The sequence below is a fragment of the Aythya ferina genome, assembly GCF_964211825.1.
Source record: "Aythya ferina genome assembly, chromosome: 4".
NCBI classification, from domain to species: domain Eukaryota; kingdom Metazoa; phylum Chordata; class Aves; order Anseriformes; family Anatidae; genus Aythya; species Aythya ferina.
The window spans coordinates 68,310,826-68,327,464 of NC_140300.1; the positions used below are offsets into that span (position 1 = coordinate 68,310,826).

General features: G+C 42.3%; 1 protein-coding gene across 8 annotated transcripts in view; it reads right to left on the minus strand.

Moving 5' to 3' along the window:
• The window catches only part of UNC5C (unc-5 netrin receptor C), a 371,609-nt gene that overhangs the window by 74,289 nt on the left and 280,681 nt on the right, over positions 1 to 16,639 (minus strand). For all 8 annotated transcript variants that reach the window (XM_084516955.1, XM_084516962.1, XM_084516959.1 and 5 more), the window contains one exon: positions 13,691 to 13,912. In XM_084516955.1, coding sequence (XP_084373081.1) covers positions 13,691 to 13,912 — 222 coding nt within the window. The remainder of the gene's footprint in view (positions 1 to 13,690; positions 13,913 to 16,639) is intronic.

A 16,639-nucleotide genomic window follows, 5' to 3' on the forward strand; every position in this document is an offset into this window, starting at 1 on the left:
TTTTAGGAGGAGCAGATATGCCAATCAGTGTAATTTCTTTCCAGAGGGAAACAAAAATGTCTCATAAGGTTCTGCAACTGCATATGACTGCTTATGATGAGAAATGATCACTGCAAATATCTGAAACATCAGATTATTAGCAATTAATTAAACGTAATTATCCAGCCTGGAGTCAGTTCAGGCCACAGATTTAGTATCCTCACCTCCCTGGTCATCACTTTGCCAAGAAATTATGTGGAAATAATTTGGCTGCCATCAATGTTTGGCATTTGATATTAATGCCCCGCATGTGTGAAAATATTCCTCAGGACTTCGACAGAGCAATTTGTGTGGAAGCATTATATTGGCATGTCTCTGACCCTCTGGCACAACACTAAACAGGAGCTATTTATTCACAAGACTAAACTGCACTTTCAAACTCCAAGAAACGGAATGGATGATTTGTTTATTTTCTCTGTAAGTGGAAATTCAGATATTTTTTCCCCCCAAAATTCCTCCCCTTCCTGCTCTGTGGTGGGGAAACAGAGGCCAGGGAGCATGTTTGGTGAGGACAGAGGCAAGTCTCTTGGAGTCAATAGTAAAACAGTATGGGGTAGGGGATTCCTCTGCATGTGCAAGCCATACGTGCTGCCAGAGGATCCCTTTTTATGGCAAGCAATTCCGTGGTTACATTTAGCCAAACATGGTGTGCACCCATGTATATGACTCAGATCCTCAGCCTAGAGACTGTGGTTTGCTCAGTCTTCAAAGAAATTAGTGCCAGTCTGAAGCAGCCCATGCTTTCTGACTCATGGTTCCCTTTTCCATCTATTAGTAATAGGAGAGGTGAATGAATGAATGTTGTATGGAAGTTGCTCAGGCAGTACATATTTTAATACCATGCGTGTTCATGCTCTTCAAAGCAAGACGAAGGTGGAAGGAGAATCCTGATACCAAAAAATAAAACAGCAGTTTTTCAATCATTTCAGAAGGGGCTGGATCATCGGCACAGGATTTGGCAAAAAGGATGAAAGCGTTTTTAGTTCTCACAGTCCCCATCTGCCTTACATTTCATACACAAAGCTTCATCCAAAATTCCTTAAAACAGCCTCTTTTTTTTTTTTTTTTTTTTTTGTGAAAGTGGGCAAGCCTATACACCGAAGTGGTATGACTGTAAACAAACTTACTAAAAGGTACGCAGACTCCTTTCTCATTATGCAGTCCTATGTCGTTATATTCTCCTCTGATGGTAAAACTTACACGACCAAAGCCAAGAATGATGATCTAGTGATAGTCCACAATGAGCTATCTGATTTATGTAATTGCTCATCACAGGTGCTATAAACAACCTGTCTCTGTAGTAGAAGGCTTATCGCTTTCCTTGTTAAAATAACCTTTTCACAAAGGAAAACATAAAATCAGTCCTCTGTCAGAATGGAACTCATTTATCCTCTTGCAGAGACGTATCTCTCACAGTCATGGAGTAATTCTGCCCCAAAACATCAGAGTAGTTATGCTGTGGAATTTGGTCTTTTAAAAATGAATAAATAGGCTATGCACAAGAAGAACAGCCTCAAATATTAAAGTTCTTGCTGAGAAAAATGTACTCCGTGCATCCTAATGGGATAGAGATGATTGCATAATGGCACACTTTGCCTATATCTTATTTTCTATGTGGAGTAGTGGCAGCCTTAACAAAAGACGGATAGACAGATAGATATGTAGAGATATTTTTAAAAAGCAAACAGCTTTTCTGCTTGGTAATCCTTCACACTGTGATTGCATGCACCTGTTTTTGCCTCAGTACTGTTTTTCCCTAAATGATGGCTGGCTAGTGGTATGAAACGACTGCAGGAAGATTACAAACAATTTGCCATAAATATTAGCTCAAGCATTTAAATTAAAGGTTTCCAGCTATTTGAGCTCCCTCCATAACTTTCTCCTTAGGAAAGAGATACCTCCTTAACACAAATTAATACAGATGAAGGTAATTGCCTAATAAAGTCAAGTCTGCATTAAAACCTACATCAAGTTTGCTAGTTTGCATCTAATTAGCAACCAGTAGCAGTGAGTTAAGCTAAAATGCTAGTTCCCCCCCCACTTTTTAACTGACTTACGCACTTCCACAGAAATTACAAAGGGCTGTCTTCAGAGGGATTTTACTTTGAACTGGAATTAAAGAATGAGCATCCTGTTTGGGTTTTATTTTCTTTTAGCAAAAAAAAACAAACAAGGCCTTTTTGTTCTTTTTCCATTAACATCTGAAGGACCGAGTTGTGTAAGATGGAAGAAGGATTTCAAAGGTGAATTCCTGGGTACCAGTGGAAAACAAATGCAAATCCTGGCCTCCGCCAGCACAGTGGAGGTGAGCTGTAGGCAGGAGACCCATGGGCTTGTCCCCTTGTGTTAGGTGAAAAACACATTTCCATCTCCTCCCTGACCAACTTAGGCACCTCACTACTCTATATTTGTTTAATGATTTAAAACTACATTGGATTGCTTGTTCTCACCCTATAAACAACTAAGAGACAAAGCAAAAACAACCAAAACCATCATCCTTCCACTTTTTTTTTAAATGGAAGCTATTTTTTGGTTCCCAGCATTTTTTCGTTAATATACACAAATTGCTCCAAAATGTGTTGTTCTTTTCCCCATGTAACAACGTGTGCTTATTGTTGCTGTTTCTTTTTTTATTTTTATTTTTCCTGGTACAAAAGTAATAATCATGCTCTGGTATAGCAGGACTCCAAAGAAAACCTCACCGCAAGCATACATCTACATTCAACCACAGGTATCTCCGTTTCTGCACTCACATAAGTCAAGGAGCAGAAAGAAATGAAGGTGGAAGCCTCCTGACCCAAATCTTCCCCATCACAGAGTGGCAGTGCCCAAGCTGAGCTCTGCCAGACCAGCAGGGCTACTCACAGGGAGCACGAAGAATAGAGGCTATCCATGTAGGAAAGCACGAGCATGAGCAGTTCCAGCTTTTGGGTCAAAGCCCAATTTTCCCTTCTTTTGTTTGAGGCACGTGTGACTGAGAAAAGATTTTTTTTATTATTTTTTTTTTTCCAAGGGCCAGGAAAACACCCTGCCAGAGGTTCATGTTTTACATAAAGCTGCAGTTGAGACTTCACAAAGGAAATCTGTGCACTTTTTATTTCTGGTTCAGAGGATTTACATGCTCTTTCTAATGATCTGGGCCTTCAGCAGTGGGTAATGCTTCCCAGTCCCCAGCTTAGTGCTCATGCAAAATTGAAGCACTTTTGAGGCAGTTTAGAGCCTACAGATGAATCTCAATGTGCAGACAAAGAGGAATAATGGTTGTTTAGCACTTTGCTAGAAGAAGCTGAGGAAATTATGGGGGGGGGGGGGAGGAAATCTATTGAACTTCCAACATCTGGGAAGCCACCAGAGAGCATCTGAATTTTGAACAGTGTGTTTACATTCCCTTTGCAGAATGGAGGTGGGGGGTGGAGAGAGGGAATGAACAATAAAGAGCTTCTGTGTATGTATTTAAATAAATATATTTTTAACATTTTAAAATAAAAATATAAACCGAGTTGTTTTGTTACATTATCGACTTACTGATGTATATATAAATACATATATGCACACATGTGTCTGTGTACCACACCCACTCCGTGTGGATTTGAGGAGCAGAGACAAGGTGACAACGCCTCATTTCTGTGTTCCTGATGCAATGACACAGTTCAGTGGCTGGTGCAGCTATTGCGGACCTGAGGACAGCCACAACGTGACACAAGGGGTCACACGGGAGCCTTCGCAAGCCATTCTTTTCCTTTTTTTTTTTTTTTCAGTCCATGATGTGTAGGAACAGAAGGCCGGGGGAGACGTGTCAAAGCCTCTCCCGGTTGTTTGTTGCTATTGTTCTGTATGTTTGGCATCATGTTTCGTGGCAGACTTAGGTGTATTGAGAATATTTTAACAAAAAAAAATGTCAAGAAGCTGCTTTTAGAGAAGCTTTCTCCAGAACATTAAGTGAAGTGACCTGTGGCAGGCAGACATGAAGCTCTGGTGATGTCTGTTCCCACACCCAGTGTGTACTCAGGTCTGTGCCCAGGCAGCAGTCCCAGCCCCAGCTCCTGAAGGCCAGAAGACTTCCCTCGGTTGGTGGAGATGAGAGAAGTCATCACAGAAGGAGTGTGAAGAGGCACAGAAGTCACTCTTTGTGCATGTGTTGCTGGATACAGCACAACACACAGCTCCCATTATCTGCAGCGAGGCATCAGGGATGCAAGCAAGCTGCTCCACAGCTCCGCGTGACTTTGACACACAAAAAAGGGGCCTGATTCATTATGTAAGTAGTCACTGTCAAAAAGCATCCTTGTAGTTCTATGTATTTTATTTTTTCCCCCCCTTGGGTACCCTTCTCTGACTGAATTGCGGTACTGGCTTCCACTTTAGTTAAGGAACAAAAGGATTAAAACTAAACCCAAAAGAGAGCCTGATCCACTTCCACATCTCATTACACTTCAGGCTGACAATCCTTCCTCCTCTTCAGAGGAGGGCATGGCAACCAAACCAGGTGCGGTGTCGGCACTCATTACAGAGGCAGCGCTGTACGAGTCACTGGGAAGCCAAAAGCAGCAATCAGCCAACCACAACCCTCTCCAAAATCAAAAGCAGGGAACAAATAATAGAAGAGGCAGCAAGGGCCCAAAGAAGAGATGCAGAAGAGACTGACGAAAAACTCCCTTTCCGCTCTCACAATCAAAATACAAAGAGGGATGAGAAGTTATGAGGAGTTGGGAAAGGCACCCCATCAAAATGTGATGAGCAGGAGATGTACATAACCTCACAGGTGAGCAGCAGGCGTGCCGGTAACCAGCACATCACGCTGCTCATTTATGGACGAATCAAGAATGCATGGGAAGGATAAAAAAACTAAATGCAAGTGGTGAACCCATAAAGGCAGCACAAAATTAGATCCTGCACGTGGCAGAGCTGTGTGCAACAGCCTCCTCTCTTCCCCTTGCCCCTCAGCAATGATTTCACGAACCCTGCCTGCTTAGTGGAAATAGGACTGCAACTTGTGCTCAGCGAAGAAAATGTAAAATACAATTTGGACCTCCATTTCCTTGCATACTTGCAGAGATTTTTTGTAAAGAAGCTACAGACTAACTCATTCTCCTGTTTAATTAACCAAGAGACCTACACCTACAGGATTCAAGTATCCCTGTCCTTGCAGTGCCAGGCTGCTCCTGGCTGCAGCCATTTTGTTGGACACTGCACAAGACCTGGGCTCTTCTCTTCTTCACCATCCCTATATAGAAAAAAAAATGATGGTCTGCCTTTGGGCCTCTCTTCCCATTCCAAACAAAGCTGAAATCCATTGTTCTTTCAGGCTCTAGACCGCCCATGCTGTGGGGAGCCCAGATCCCATGCGAAGGGCTTTCATCTCCAAAGGAGCCAAGGGAACAGCTGGAAAACCAAAGCAGCACTGTGCCAAGCCAGAGCTAGTCCGAAGCTCTGGTGGGTGGAACTGGTGTCTGAAGATGCCTTCTGGGAATCTAAAGGGATTAATGGGATTGTGAGTAACAAAGGGCTCCATGAAGCAAAACCATGAAGGGAGATAAGGTGTAGGCTGGAAATGTTCAGAGGCGTATCCTCAAATGCTTCAAATGAATACAATATGCATCCATTTTCCTCCTTTTTATTATTTTAAATAACTTTATTTCCTGTCTCGGATTTGTTTTCCTAGAAACCCACAGGAAACCTTCAGGATAATTAGGAGAACAGCTGCAGATAGGAAGTTAATGCTGCAATAATAAATGAATAAATACCCTAAAGCTTTTATCTTTTGATCCCAGAGCACTTAGAAGAAGTAAATAACAGAAAAGTGGAGTTATTTGTATGGGGATACGTGGTAAACCCACGGAAAATTCGGAATGACCCTTCCCATGGACACACAGGAAGAGTGTGGGCAGGATTTACTTGCAAGAAGAGCATCTCCCTCTGGCCCCCACTATTAGAAGCTGTCTAGGTGTAAGAGCTAGAAGCAGCCTTCCACAAGGATTTACAGGAATTTAAAAATAACAAAACAAAACAAAGCTCTATAGCACAGCATGCTTAAAGGAGAAATTAATTATATGGCAATATATGTATTATAAGAGTGTTATATGTGGCGAATACTGTTTTCAGTGGAGTCTACACTCAAAATCCATGGGGTCTGTTGAATTTAAGAAACAACCTTGCTGGATCTAGGAGACAGTTTTGCACTGCCTATAAGCAGATTTTTTCCTCCAGAGAGCAAATTTACGACACAGTGTTCTTATTCTATATATAAAAATGTAATTTCCCTTCCTTAGGTCAGCACTGACCTTGGTGATTTCTCCACTTCCTTCAACAAAAATAATTACCATACTGAATTTATAGCCTAGAAAATTCTGAGTGTGTTGCCTCTGAAGTTTCAAAAATGGTTCTTTTTCTATTAAAGTATACTAATTACTCAAGATAAAAGTGGGAACTTTGCTTTTTTGCCAAAATTCCTGCGGTAGCTTTGTTGTTGGGTATTTCCTTGATTGGGGTGTGCTGGGGACCACTCTCCCAGCAGCCAGATTTGGAGATGCAACCTAGGAGAAGAGAGAGCTCCTCTCACTGTGGTGATGGGCACAGGCCTTCTCTTTCCTGGGAGAGCTGCCTGCAAGGCCACAGGGAGAGATGTGGAGAGAGAAGGAGGCCTGAGTGGAACCTAAAATGTCAGCAACCGAAATGTCAAATTTGAAAAAAAGTGTGGGTTTGTTCATCTATTTCTATGTAAGTAAACATCTGGTATCCCTCCAGAGAATCCTGGTTCTTTGGAGAAATGCAGATGGCTGCTCCATTCTGCACCAGCTGCAGCCTTTCAGACCATACATATAAGCAGGTTTCACTTTTAGCATCCTTGCAGAGAGTGGACAGAGTTTGAATTACTAAAGAAAATGGACTAGAGTATCAATTCTAGCCCACATCTCAAACCTATTAATAGAAACATTTGGGAAAAGATACACGGACACATTTTTAAATTTCCTTGAGTTGGATTAGGGGAGAATATTGAAGGAGCACAGCTAAAAACTGGCAATATGTTGCTGATAAATAATTATTTTGAATCAGGGTGCTTGATGTTTGTAAGGGGTTTGATCCAATGATGAACAGACAATAAAATGACTTGTGACAACAATGGAATGAAAACAATCCTTATTTATGATATGTGGCTACCCACACCAGAATAAACCCAAGGTATTCTGCCCCAGAGAGTCAAAATATTACAGGCTCTAACATAACTGCAGCATTTAGCATTACTTGTCATCTCCTTAGCAAAGTTCCTAGAAGAAACTTTCCACATTTTGAACTCTTGAAAAATAATGAGGATTAGGAGACTAGAGCAGGTCATGAAGAAGCAAAAAGAGATTAAGGAAGAAACATGTGCAGAGAAGAAAAAAAAATAATAAAAAAAAAAAGCAATAAGGAAAGGATCTGTGGGTGACAGAAAACAAGGTGAATGGTACCCATCTGTGCTCCTGGTCCAGAGCTGAGCTTACATGGGGGACAGGGGCACCTGCATTTCATATTTGAGATCCCAAATTAAGTTTTTCCATGCTGGTATCAATGAAGTGCTGCATTTTGTATATAGTCATAGCTTTTCTTATTCACAAAAAATACTAAGAGGAACATGTACCACTGCTCAAAACATGAGCGTGTAAGATGATCTTTCTTGTATAATCAAAAGTCCCAGCTTCAACAATGAAAGCTAGCTAGCAGCCAGGCAAGTGAATGGGGCTTTTGTTCATTAGGGCAGTGCAGACTTCCAAATCACAGTGTCACAAACACCAAATAAACAGCTTTCATGAGATGTACACAGACAGAGAGAAATAAGGTGACGGAGTATGGTGGAAGTGATATTTCTGTCTCTACAAACAGTGCCAGAACAGCAGTGAGTCACTGTGGAGGCTTCCCCACGCTGTCTTGGCTGCAGCATCCTGCAAGACCTGTTTTAAAGGCAAAAGGGTAGACGTCAATCTTTGATCTCTCTGTTGAGGGCGATCTATTAAAGATTTAGCTAGCTGGATATCTACTCCCCTGACAGGCTGCCAAAGCCATTGCTTAGGGTAACAACCTTCTATTTGCCAGATCAATGCTGACCAGACGTCAAAAGCTCCGTCTCCTTTCATCAAATCTGCAAGTCATCCAGAAATACGTTATTAATGGTAAAAGGTAATGGTGGAAGGTTAGCGTGGGAATCACAGCAGTCATCCTTGACTATGTCAAGAAGCTGAAACGAAGAAGTCTGAGATTTCTGTCTGAAAAGAAGAGCACATTCACCCACCGGAGTGCAGTTTGATAACCTGTCTTTGTCAGGGGAAAATCTTTTTCTGATCCAGATTCTAACTTGACCATTTTTGTTGATTTGGTTGGAGGCAGGGAGAGGAAGGAGCAGCTCAAGGGAAGATCTTGGAAACATCTGTGCTCCTTGCTGAAGGCTAGGTAGCACCAGGGACATTTCTGGTGGATGTTAGGTCCCCCAGGGCCTGCCTCTGAAGGCAGGACACAGGAAAAAGGATTGGTAACTTCACCTGGTCCTTATCAGAGCCTCCCTCAGCATGTCTGTCCTTTGTGATGGCACAGATAGGCCTGTTCATTTTGCTTTAGCAGAGCCCACAGGACAGGTCCAAGAGCCCTTATTTCATCTTGCTGCTATTTGGAATCACTGAGGAGGGCATTAGCAAACTCACTGAGCCTTCCTCTCCCTATGCATCTGAACACAAGAAGACAAAAAGTACAGGCAAGCAGTAACGTTGGCCGAATTGCCTGATATTTCTATTTAATTAGCACTTAGTAGAGCTCCAAATGTTTTCTCCTTGCTTGAAGAGGAGAGAGAAGCATGTCACTGCCATTGCAGAGGGCAAGAGGGGGTTTATTGATCCTTTCACCTTAACAGTCATGGGGAAACTATTAGAATGCATATCCATATGGAAAAATAGTAGTCCCGATTTTTTCTCTGTTGTACATCTCAGCAGTGTTGGTTTTGGCTTAGCAGCATTTAAACCCTCTGAATAAAAGGGAATAAAGGGGTGCTGGACACTGATTTTCTATATGTCTGCAACTCTCCCACCACTGCAGAATTTTTTTTGTGTGTGTGAAATTATGTCTCCATAGAAGCATACATGCAAACTAGCCATTTTCAGAGGCACAGTAATTTGGAAAATGTTCAGAAATTGCTTTAATAATTATTGACACCATTAAGCTTCTCATTTTGTGGCAATGGAATTTTCTTGCCCCCAAAAGCACCAGTTCTGCAGGCTTTCTTTTACTTCCTTTGCTGTTATCTTTTATGAAAGTCAGTCATAAAATCAAATGTGTTCCCTCAAAAATACTTTTATCTTTGCTTTTTTAAAACCAGTGTTCTTATTCTTTACATATATTTTTCCACATTAATGGGAAAATATTCCAGTAAAAACAACAACAAAAAACATACCATGACTTGCCTTGTATTTCATCTACATAGGAAGTGAAGGAGTCAAAGATGTGCACTAAAGATTTTCAAAGCACCCATTTGACTTCTTTATGAAAATGCTTAACTTTTTCATAAAGAAGAAAAAATCCAGAGAGTCTGAAGTTTAAAAACAGAATTTAATGATCTTCTATCTAAAGCTTCTAGCTTCTCAGGCTCGATCGTTGCAATTTTTTGCCAGGCTCTCTCTTCAGTCTAATTTAATCAAAGAGAGTGGTACTAGAACACCCTGTCACCATTACTGTTCTCATCCTCTCCAACCAGAAGGCAACAACTCCCACAGAGTCCCTTGGCATGTTCTTTACAGCAAGGCTTTACCTACAGCCTAAATATATCTCACAGGGCAAAGTGCAGAGAACTATAAGTCTTATTTTGTATCTTCTCTGTGTTAAAAAGAAAAAATATATATATATACACGCATGCACACAAGAAAAATATATAAATATTTGTGTTTCTCTTCTTAAAAATTAACATTCTTAATGCATTCATTATTTGTATATAGCAGCTCTTTCCAATGAGAGCAGGGCTGCACTCTCCTTCCTTCTTTTGTGACATTACTATTGTCATGCTGTTGTCTCTAGTTTTATCAGTGACAGAAACAAATTTGCCTTATAACAGAGTTAATTATCTCTACACAGATTTAATTCTTGGCCATAGACTCAGAATCCAGGAACATATAATCTTTCACAAATCAAAGCCTATTTCTCTCTTTAATGCATCATTTACAATCTCTAGGTGATAGCATCACACCTGTATTTTAGTCCTATCTCTTCCCTATCACCTGTGCTGTGAAAAAGAAAGCATAGTCAACTTTTACTCTTTTCTATCAAGTATTTTATTGCCTGTTTATCTGGTTTGCCTTTGCGCTGCTTTTCTATCTAAGGGCCCTGGTTAAAAAATGGGAGCTGAAGAGCACCTCACAGTGGTGCTTCTCTTTGTATTTATGCAGAGCAGACCTTAGGAACGGTAAAATATCACAAGAGAAGAATGCGCCAAGTTCTCAGTTGCTTGGATTTACACAACTGACCAGCAGAAGCACTTTATAGATGAGATCTTTTTGAGCCCTGGGTTATTACTAGAGATAAATGTGGAATTTGCTGTTGGAGGTGCTCCAAGGGGACAGAATGTCTTTCTTGCTCTTCTGCGTGCACAGACAGTGCAATCCACCCACTTTCCTCATGCATACATGGGTGCACACACACACATGTAACACCTAGACATATCCTGGTTTATGGACCATTTCTCCAGCCTCTCTCACTGCAAGCTTAAGCCAGCAGCAGCAGCTTGAGCTGCTGGCCTTTCACCACCTTCCGTGCAGCTCACATGCTACTGCTGTGCCCTGTGCTACAACTACTGCACTAGCTAGCCAAAAATAGCAAAAGAAACCTAAATAGCCTCAAAAGTGGTAGAGTCAAAGGGCTTTGCAGACTGGCTATTACAAACTGCCAGGCCGATGACCTCCTATGTTTAACACCTTCTCCTCAAGCACCAGTATGAATCCTCACAGCCACTGTCTCCTGCTGTTTTGTCTCTAGCTCCTCCTGCAGGGGGTATATTTTCCTGAGCATCCTGTTTTGAAAACAAAACAAAACAAAACAAGACATAACATTACCTTACCACTACCTTAAAGGCACTGTTTACATATTTCAATAACACTGCGTTCCGAGCAACAGGTTCTCAGACTAAGTAGAGGAAGCTGCACAAACTTTGCAACTGTGATGAGTTAACCAACCCAACCATTTGGCACCAGCCATTTAGACTGACAAATGCAGGTTCTGTCAACAGTGGCATTTTAACAAGTTATTAGCATGCCTGGGTTTGTGTCTCTTGAGCTAATAATCTGATGTGCACAGCTTTTGACATTCCCACCCCCCAGTTCCAGTAGATTAAGTTAATCTCTAATTGGATATGGGTTTTGTTTGCATGTACTTGCTGCTGTTTATTATTCAAAACATTTGTCCTCTAATATATTCAGATGCATCTCTTTTCAAGACTGGGCTTTTACATTCTCTGTTACAATCTGTTTTATGGCACCGTGAACTTCTAGAATGAGATTTCAGGGGAAAAAAAAAAAAAAAAAAAGGAAAAAAAAAAAAAAGAGAAAATAAATATATATGTTGCAAATCCTGCACTGCAAACTACAGTCCACACATCAGATTTCCCTGAGACTTGCAATCCATGCTGCAGAGCAAGGGTGCTAACTGAAGAAGCCAGCTCTAACATCTTGCTGCTATTTTGACTCAAGCTTTTTATTAAATTAGTATGTTCTCTAAGTGTAACCCCTCTCCCATATTAAAGCTTACAGAGTGCATGAAATTTAGGTATTTTCAGCAATTCTTTACTTTGTCTTCTTGTATTTATATTTCTGATAGTTGATATAACGTTTTTTTTCCTCTGTCTTTCACTTCATCTGGCACGATTGCACCAACTGTACCCAAAATGTTAAAATTAGACTATACATTAATTGTGTGTGGACTTGTATTCAAGTCAGGCTACTCAGTTAAATATGCAGCATTTTCAGGTATTTTCTTTCCGACTACAGAGCAGTGCTTAACTCAGCAGTTCTATTTTGTGACTGGATGGACAGCCACTTGTGGTCACTCACCTTCTGAGGCCCATGATTCATAACTGTTTTTTACAGGCCTTACATCAGTTCTGCCGTAGTAAGAAAGCCAGCCACACTTTTTCATTGTTTACATGGAATGCTAATGCCTCTTCTCAGATCAGAAAGAAGAAGAAACTCAAAGACAAGTATTTAGAAACTTATTCTGCCCTCCTACAGATTGCCCCAGCACTGCTGAGTTCAATACAAATGTTTTATTTCCTTTAGAGTCACTGAGAAGAATCAGACCCTTCATTTTCAAACTGCTTCTGACTATACTGTACAGAAGCCATAATTCAGTTTCTGAATACTGATGTTAAGAAAAGCTTAAAGAATAACAGGGTGATAGCAGTTCTCCTGCCTGTCCTTCATTGCAGTGGACTCCCATGGATGGAAAAAAAGTAATCAAAAAAACAAACAACAACAACAAAAAGATGTATTAAGTAACAATATTTTCTTTTTTTTTTAGCTGTTCTGCTGCTTTTAACCTGTTGGAAAAGCCTATTCTTACAAGCAAATAAACGGGCCCAAAGTTTAGTAGAGATTTTTTTTCTACAGCCATTCTTCCCTACACCCACCTTCTCTTTCTCAAGCTGAGAGCACCACGGTACTGTTAAAAGCTTATGCTTTTGATCTCTGTGCAAATAAATGAGCTGAAACAAATAAAACCCAGTTCACAAGAGACTTCCAAGACATCTGGTGGAGTTATTTTTCTAAGTAATTAGACCAAGTGGTGGTGTAATTCCCAAAGGAAAGGTACCTCCTTGCTTGGTATCCTGCTATTTCTCAGAGACATCAAAACAGCAGTAAGTCCCCCTTCTCTCCTTGCATGTGACTCAAACTCTATTGATTACCAGTATTCTCAAACTGGAACAATCATATCTTTGATTTAGGCTGGTTTATAGCTCAAGTTTTAAACTTTTTTTTTTTTTTAATCATGAATGCCAGTGGCATTCTGGTACTGACTGAGGAAGGATGAGGCTCCTGTTTTTTTTTTCTTTCTTTCTTTTTTTTTTTTTTTTTTTCTTTTCCTTGCTAGCACACTGCAGTTCTCCTTCATGTGGGCTCTATGGAGCAGGCAGAAAAAAATATAATGGAATAACAGCTAGGAGCTTGTTCTGGATCAATACACTGCCCTAAACTGTGCCCAGGTGTGCCTTCTCCTTCTTTCATGCTAGAAGATGATTAAATTTCTCTCTCTCTCTTTTTTTTTTTTTTTTTTTTTTTTTTTCTTTCTCCACATTTCCCAAGAAAACATCATTCTAGGAACAACCCAAATTCTCTTCAGCACTACGGGGACAATGTAATTCTTGGTCTGTGACTATGATACAGTGCAACTGCTGGGAACTTGTGGAACTGGAGAAGTGGTTCAAAGTAGGGCAGGACCCTCTACAAATCACGTTTTACTAACTGACCTGGATGTAGACACCACCTCTACACAATGCCAGCTAGTGTTCAGTAATTCCAGTTGCAGAATTCACAGCTATATCAAGAGTAAAGAAAAGTAGCTGCCATATGAATAGCTGCTAGATTACAAAGGTGGGCTTGATATTACTGCATTTTAATTCTCATCTCTCCAAGACGTAATGCAAACTCACCGGAGGTTTCATCTACTCTCTCATCCACCACATGGTCCTTCTGATGAACCCATTCACTGTTGCACTTAAAATAGATCTGCGTGGCTGGGCTCGCTTTGCAGTACAGATTCACAGGCTTGTTTTTCACAATGTACGCCTCTTCGGGTTCAATGAGAAAGTGGGGTAATGGCTCTGGAGGATCAGAAGGAAAAGTTTCTGGAAGTTCATGAAAAAAATCGTCATCTGCAAAAAAAAAAAAAAAAGAGACAAAAAGGACAAATGAAATACCAAAATTCAGCTGTCAAAGACTCACAAGCACTTCCTGAGTGTGCTTTTCAAATAAAAGGTTATATTAGGAGCATTCTGAGATGGAGGCTTAAATGCACTGCTGTTTTCAGACTAGCAGAGATTTTTCTTTACATCCTCAGCTGTCTTCCCCCGATATGATGTGACAGGGACGTGCACTTTCACATGACCGGGAATGGTCCTTTGTTATCATCATCAGCAACACAAGCAATAAAATATTATGTTAGCGCTTGGGAGAGTTGACTGTGAAACCGTAGAAGGAAATAATAGAAACTTTTGGAAGCTTCAAGGTCACATTTCCCAATAGTGACTTATCGCTGTGCTTAATCAAGTGAATGCACATAGCTCGTATTGGCTGAGGATGTTAAAACGGGAAGGAACGCCTTTCATTTCAGATGAACAATTTGAAATTTACTGTAAGAGCAGAAGACTAAATGCATGTCCAGTCTATGCCTCTTTGTTCATTTTTCAAACTGTTAAGACTGCTAACGAAGGTGCCAGGCTATGCTTCATTTACTTTGTGGCACTCTCGTTTCTGCTTTCTTCACTACAGAGAGGGAGCCAGAGCTGGGACACGAGGTACAGCAGCTGTGAGACAGTGAAACTTTGGGCCAGTGTGACTCTTGCTATTGATTTAAGGAACCCGTGCACCTCCCTGGTGGTGCTGGTAATGAATAAAGTCGATGCAAGAAGTCTGGACAAGGAGGAAAAGAGTCCAACACACAGGAGGCAACACTAGCAACACATAACCCACATGCTTTCCTTTCTCTCTCTTCCCAAATCTCTCTTTCAAGCCCCTTTGTCACTTTCTGCTGGTGAAGTCTTCTACACCAGAAAGCACCAATTCAGGGGAGAATAGCCCATGTCCCGTGCACCTCCCCACATCAATGCACAAGACCATCCAAGACGCACCCAGCAGCCACGAGATGGGGAGGCACCAACTGATGACAAACCCAGCACCAACAGGCTGCCAAGTCCTGAGGGCCTCCCCCTTCCTGCCTCTGCAACAGTTATCGTTATACACAGTGACAGACATTGCAGATAATCAATAAAACAGCCCAGAACATCAAACTAAAAATACTTCGGAAGTATTTTTGTGGGAGTATCACAGAATCACAGAATCACAGAATTTCCTAGGTTGGAAGAGACCTCAAGGTCATCGAGTCCAACCTCCAACCTAACGCTAACAGCCCTCCACTAAACCATATCCCTAAGCTCTACATCTAAACGTCTTTTGAAGACTTCCAGGGATGGTGACTCCACCACTTCCCTGGGCAGCCTGTTCCAGTGCCTCACAACCCTTTCAGTGAAGAAGTTCTTCCTAACATCTAGCCTAAAACTCCCCTGGCTCAACTTAAACCCATTCCCCCTCGTCCTGTCACCAGGCACGTGGGAGAACAGGCCAACCCCCACCTCGCTACAGCCTCCCTTGAGGTACCTAAAAAGAGCGATAAGGTCACCCCTGAGCCTCCTCTTCTCCAGGCTGAACAAGCCCAGCTCCCTCAGCCGCTCCTCGTAGGACTTGTTCTCCAGGCCCCTCACCAGCTTCGTCGCCCTTCTCTGCACCCGCTCAAGCACCTCGATGTCCTTCTTGTAGCGAGGGGCCCAAAACTGAACACAGTACTCGAGGTGCGGCCTCACCAGAGCTGAGTACAGGGGGACGATCACCTCCCTAGCCCTGCTGGTCACGCTGTTCCTAATACAAGCCAGGATGCTGTTGGCCTTCTTGGCCACCTGAGCACACTGCTGGCTCATATTCAGCCGACTATCAACCATCACTCCCAGGTCCTTCTCTGCCTGGCAGCTTTCCAACCATTCCTCTCCCAGTCTGTAGCTCTGCTTGGGGTTATTGCGCCCCAGGTGCAGGACCCGGCACTTGGCCTTGTTAAACTTCATGCAGTTGAGCTCAGCCCATCGGTGCAGCCTATCCAGATCCTCCTGCAGAGCTTTCCTACCCTCAAGCAGATCGACACACGCACCTAACTTGGTGTCATCTGCGAACTTACTGAGGGTGCACTCGATGCCCTCGTCCAGATCATCGATGAAGATATTAAAGAGGACCGGCCCCAGCACCGAGCCCTGGGGGACGCCACTAGTGACTGGCCTCCAACTGGACTTGGCTCCATTCACCACGACTCTTTGGGCCCGGCTATCCAGCCAGTTTCTAACCCAACGAAGCGTGCGCCAGTCCAAGCCAAGAGCAGCCAGTTTCTTGAGGAGAATGCTGTGGGAAACAGTGTCAAAAGCCTTGCTGAAGTCAAGGTAGACCACATCCACAGCCTTTCCCTCATCCACCCAGCGCGTCACTCTGTCATAGAAGGAGATCAGGTTCGTCAGGCATGACCTGCCTTTCATAAATCCATGCTGACTGGGCCTGATCGCCTGCTTCCCCTTCAAGTGCTGCATGATGACTCTCAGGAGGATCTGCTCCATGAGCTTTCCTGGCACTGAGGTCAAACTGACAGGCCTGTAGTTTCCCGGGTCTGCCCTCCTAATAGATAGGAGTACTATCTCCTCCACGCCAGTCTTCATGAAGATGAGATGTCAGACAGCTCCTTCCCTACCTGAGATACGCCTGTCACGGCTGTGTCCAGAATTACAAGGGGCATGGAAGGCTCTCCTTCCAGCCACTGCTACTGAATGAAAAGGAAAAGCAGTACCAGA